The sequence below is a fragment of the Corylus avellana genome, chromosome 11, assembly GCF_965113065.1.
Source record: "Corylus avellana chromosome 11, dhCorAvel1.hap1.2, whole genome shotgun sequence".
NCBI lineage: Eukaryota > Viridiplantae > Streptophyta > Magnoliopsida > Fagales > Betulaceae > Corylus > Corylus avellana.
This window is the reverse complement of record NC_142500.1, coordinates 13,606,699-13,611,703: the sequence shown is the minus strand read 5'-3', so window position 1 is coordinate 13,611,703 and position 5,005 is coordinate 13,606,699. Positions and strand designations below refer to the sequence as shown.

Here is a 5,005-nt window from a genome sequence, read left to right as displayed (position 1 = left end):
AATGATAGTTATTATTGTTTTCTGTATTCAATTAAGAGGAAGAGAGATTAACAGAGGTTTGTTTTTTATAAGAGCTCAGGATGTTCAAGTTTTAAACGAAGGTAGAATTGTCTTCTTCGCTTTGGACGGATTAACACATTTGATTATACGTTGACTGAGGGATCAAGTGTTCCTATAAAGTGAAACCACTAAACGCAATTCATTTTATTGTCATCATCACAATTCACAAGTATCATGTATCATCACACAATTAGCCTATCGGCATGGATACATGACTGGGTGGACGTGGTTATGTGTTCATCACACGATTTATATATATATGAAAAAGCACTATCGGCATGTCGATCGAGGGAGTGGGCCGTGTCATGAGTTCGACTAGAAGTGCCCTTAGCCGGCCTCTATTGCCGTTACTTTTTTTTGTAATTTTTTTGTTTTTTTTTTTTTTAATTTTTCCTAATTCTTCTTGTTTTCATTAATCTTTCTATATAAGTTTTCTACTTCTTTCCTGCCTCTGCGTATGTTTGCAGTTTTCCTACTTGAGGGTATATTTGGTATTAAAAATTCTAGGAAGATTATTACGGTAATAGAACAGAAGGACTTGATTAATGCTTGCCACTATGAGCAACACCGGAAATTAATTCTAAAAATTAGAAACCCAATAAGTAATTTTTCAAATGGAAGTAACTTGTTAATTTCCTTAATGAATGAAATTTTCTTGTTGATTTGAGAAAAAAAATGAAAATAGAACTAGGCACGTTGTGTTGTGTACTTGTGTTGTTTGGAGTAAAGTACTATTTAATATGAGCTCAGGGTAAAACTTATATATTTAATGGTAAATTGTACCAACAAAAATACAAAAAAAATTATGGTGAATTGGCTTCCTGTTTCTTGTTTCGTCAATAAAGACATGATTTTACCTATGGTTTTTTTTTTTTAATCCATCGAGTGACCTCGGCAACAATAAGTATACCTAATGAAAACACTCAAAAAATTTTCATCATCTTGTCTACTTGCTTTGAAATATTATTTCTCACTTTTTTTTTTTTTTATAACAAATTAATTATCTTGTGTGCTACATAAGGTTGCTATTCGCTACAGCACTTTATTCAATTGACCTTATTTTTAGCTCATTTGCTAGAAGAAAAAAAACGGATTATATTAGCTAAATATAACTTATATAAACTTTTACCTACTTTGTTCAAGATGTTTTAAGGAAAGTTTACACTTTATCCATTTAAAGTTGATAGTGATTTTCAATTCGATCTCCAAAGTTTCAATTTTTGTAATTTACCTTCTTAAAGTGTCAATTTTTTGTAATTAAACCATTCCGTCACTCAAAGCCTTTTTTACTGAGGGAATAGTGATCACGTGAGACCCACGTGATTACTTATCTAGCTTTCTTCCCCAAAATGTTCTTGTTTATCCGTCGATTCCTCGCTTCTTTGCTTCTTCTCTGCCACACCCATGAACGCCGCCGCCACCATCACCAAGAGACGCCTTAGCACCTCCCATAGGGACGACACTGACCCAGAAACCAAGAGCCAAGACCAAGACTCCTCCACCTCCTGTCAAGCAAAGCAAAGCTTTGTTGCAACAATGGAGAAACAGAGTAATGAAGATCAAATGAAGAGAAGAGAAGGAAGAGTAGAGAGAAATCTAAGAATTGTATTCAATGAATATTTGATCTTAAACTGTTACAATGAAAAGAATCAGTTTATATACATGATGTTAGAACTTATCTAAACAAACTAACTTAACTAATCAATAACAGAAAACAGTATGAGAAAAGAATAAGCTAAGCTATTACAAGTTTGTTTAACACTTTAAGATGAGAATAGGAAGGTACAACAGAATATAATAACTCATGTGGAGATTTATTTGAAAGTAAAGGTGTGGGAATTCGATTTATAAGGTGAGCTGCAGTAAGAATGCAATCTCCCCAGAATTTCAAAGGAAGATGTGACTGAAACCGAATAGACCTTGCAACATTTAACAAGTATTGATGTTTCCTTTCAACTATAGCATTTTGTTGTGGGGTCTCAACACAACTAAGTTGATGGATAGTACCTTGAGCAGAAAAGAAATCATTCATTTTGAATTCAAGTCCATTATCAGACCTTAGACATTTGACTTTTGATTTGAATTGAGTTTGAACAAAATGAAAGAATGCTTGAATTAAAGATTTGGTTTGAGACTTGTGTTGCATCAAATGCACCCAAGTGAAACGAGTGAAATCATCTACAATGGTAAGAAAATAAAGTGATCCATTTATTGATTTAGTAGCCAAAGGCCCCCATATGTCACAATGAACTAAATCAAATGGAAACTTGGAAATTGAAGTACTAACAGGAAAAGAGAGTTTGTGTTGTTTTGCCATTGGACAAATTGGGCAAACACTCTCTGAATTACAAGATATTTCAGAAACATGTTTATCTAAAAGCTTTATTCTAGCAATAGAAGGATGGCCTAATCTATAGTGCCAAACATCAAGTGATGGCCTTTTGATGGAATTGAAAGAAACATGCTGCTCAAAAGGAGGAAGAGAAACTGATGCTGGAACCTTGTTGTCTTGCAGCAAGTAGAACAATCCAGCTTCTTCCTTACCCACCCCAATCACTTTCCAATGGTGTAAACTCTGTATAAAACAATATCCAGCAAAAAAGATGAGACAACATCTTAGATTTTTGATAAGTTTGCTAGCTGAAATGAGATTGAAGGTAAAAGAGGGAACACACAAAACTTCAGTCAATGTAAGATTTTCTGAGAGTTTAACAGTACCAATGTGTGTGACAGCTGCTATGGAACCATTAGGTAAGTTTACATATGTGGAAACTACAGCAGTAATGGAAGTGAAAAATGATGGAGAACTAACCATATGGTCGGTTGCACCAGTATCTATTATCCAAGAGTGTTTATGTTGTTTTGAAGAAGGAACCATATTAACAAAAGTTGCAGAAAATACAGAATATCTTGGATTAAGAGATGAGTGATAACTTGATGCACCAACAGCAGAATGAGCAAAGTGTGCAGGGGGCTGTGGTGATGACAATGAATACTGTTTCATCATATCCATGATGTTCTTGTACTGCTCAGAGATCATAGATAGATGAGGAGAAAACATTTGTTGAGCATTGAAACCAGAATCCTACACCTGGTTTGCTGAATGCTGCATTGGCTTGCCTCGGGTAGATTTGAAACCAGGAGGGTAACCATGCAATTTATAGCATTTCTCCACAGTATGGCCAACAAATTCACAATGAGAGCAAATAGGTTTATCTTTCCTATAAGTGTTATGTTTGACAAATCTATTCCCTGGGACAGATTTTGTCATAAAAGCAATAGGCTCATGATTGACAATAGGAGAGGAAATAGGAGTAGAAGTGGATTTGGTCATTAGGGCAGAGGATTCATGGCTTAGAGAAGTGATTGTGATTTCTCTTTGTTTTTCCTCTTGAATTATAAGAGAAAAAACTTTATGTAAAGAAGGCAAAGGATCAGTTAAAAGGATTTGAGCCCTAACAGCAGCAAACGAGTCATTCAGCCCCATTAAAAACTGGTAAACTTTTTCTTGACCATGAATTTCAAGAATTGACTGAACTCTACCACAATTGCAGCAGTTGCATGCAGACATGGGTCTATAGTTATTGAGTTCTTCCCATAAAACTTTAAGCCGAGTATAGTAATGACTTACAGAGGAATTGTCTTGAGTAATAGCTGCAATGGCCTTCTGTAGTTGGAAAATCCGAGGACCATTTCTTTGAGAATAGCTTGCCTTGAGCTCATCCCACATATCTTGAGCAGACTTGATGTAGATTATGGTTGAAGCAATGTCCTTCGAAACTGAATGCAGAATCCAAGAGACCACCATATCATTACATCTGGTCCATGCTGGAAGAAGAGTGTCACCAACAGCTGGTTTTGGCATTGAACCATCAACAAAACATAATTTGTTCTTAGCACTCAGGGAAACAAGCATGGATCGACTCCATGTGTTGTAGTTATCCTCTGAAAGTGCACTACCAACCAGATTAAGTGCTGAATTTTCTCCATTGCTAAGAAACAGGGGACTTGAAGGTTCTATGGATTGACTATTGAAAAAAGTGTTTAGAGGAGCGGAAGATGAAGGAATGAGAGATTGTGCCATTGAAGGAGTAATAGTAAACTTCACAAAGTGAAGGGCTCTGATACCATGTCAAGCAAAGCAAAGCTTTGTTGCAACAATGGAAAAACAGAGTGATGAAGATCAAATGAAGAGAAGAGAAGGAAGAGTAGAGAGAAATCTAAGAATTGTATTCAATGAATATTTGATCTTAAACTGTTACAATGAAAAGAATCAGTTTATATACATGATGTTAGAACTTATCTAAACAAACTAACTTAACTAATCAATAACAGAAAACAGAATGAGAAAAGAATAAGCTAAGCTATTACAAGTTTGTTTAACACGTGTATCTAAAACCTCCAACGACACTGTTTCTGTCCGCACCGCCATCACAACAAGTACTCGGAGTTCTTTCCCAAAGAGCCCTCAAACTCTGGGTTGTTGGAAGAGATTATTCATGGGTTTTTTCCAAAACCCTCGTCCAAGAGATTTGACCCTTCAAAAACAGAGACCAATCTTCCACAGATTTCTGATATGTATGTGGATGGGGTGAAGAAAGGAATAGCAAAAGTAATTGGGTAAAGATCAACAGCACGCGGCGTGCATTGCACGCCCGTGCTGTTGAACTTAAAAAAAAAAAAAAAAAAAAAAAAAAAAAAAAAATTTTTGCACTGGGCGTGCCACGCCCGCGCGTGCTGCCAATCAGTGCTCAAAGTAATTTATCTTTTTTATTTTTTCGATTTTCTGGATTCTTGGCTATTCAGGATGAGTTGGAACTTACTTTCAACTGACATTGTTTGGGATTGATTTTGTATCTCATTCACAAGAAATAAGATTTGTTTGCTGAAATGCAATGCTCTGTTTGCTTCCCAAGAAAATGTAGGAACGAAAACCAAAAGGAAT

General features: G+C 35.6%; 1 protein-coding gene across 1 annotated transcript; it reads right to left on the bottom strand.

Moving 5' to 3' along the window:
* Nucleotides 1-1,391: 1,391 nt before the first annotated feature.
* On the bottom strand, nucleotides 1,392-4,144 carry LOC148583127 (uncharacterized). Its single transcript, XM_088511574.1, has 4 exons — nucleotides 3,152-4,144; nucleotides 2,873-3,085; nucleotides 2,396-2,635; nucleotides 1,392-1,565 (listed from the first exon to the last, which is right to left on the bottom strand). Exons 1-4 carry the CDS (start codon nucleotides 4,142-4,144, stop codon nucleotides 1,392-1,394), a joined length of 1,620 nt encoding a protein of 539 aa, XP_088367700.1.
* Between the last annotated feature and the right edge of the window lie 861 nt (nucleotides 4,145-5,005).

Bases quoted from the DNA above. Each gene is read 5' to 3' on its own strand.
- LOC148583127 (XM_088511574.1), bottom strand. From the start codon at position 4,144: ATGGCACAATCTCTCATTCCTTCATCTTCCGCTCCTCTAAACACTTTT. The intron at 3,086-3,151 runs GTGTAGGATTCT...ATCTCTGAGCAG, and splicing joins TGCAGCATTCAGCAAACCAG to TACAAGAACATCATGGATAT. The intron at 1,566-2,395 runs GTTTGCCCAATT...TTTGCTTGACAG, and splicing joins TATCTTGTAATTCAGAGAGT to GAGGTGGAGGAGTCTTGGTC.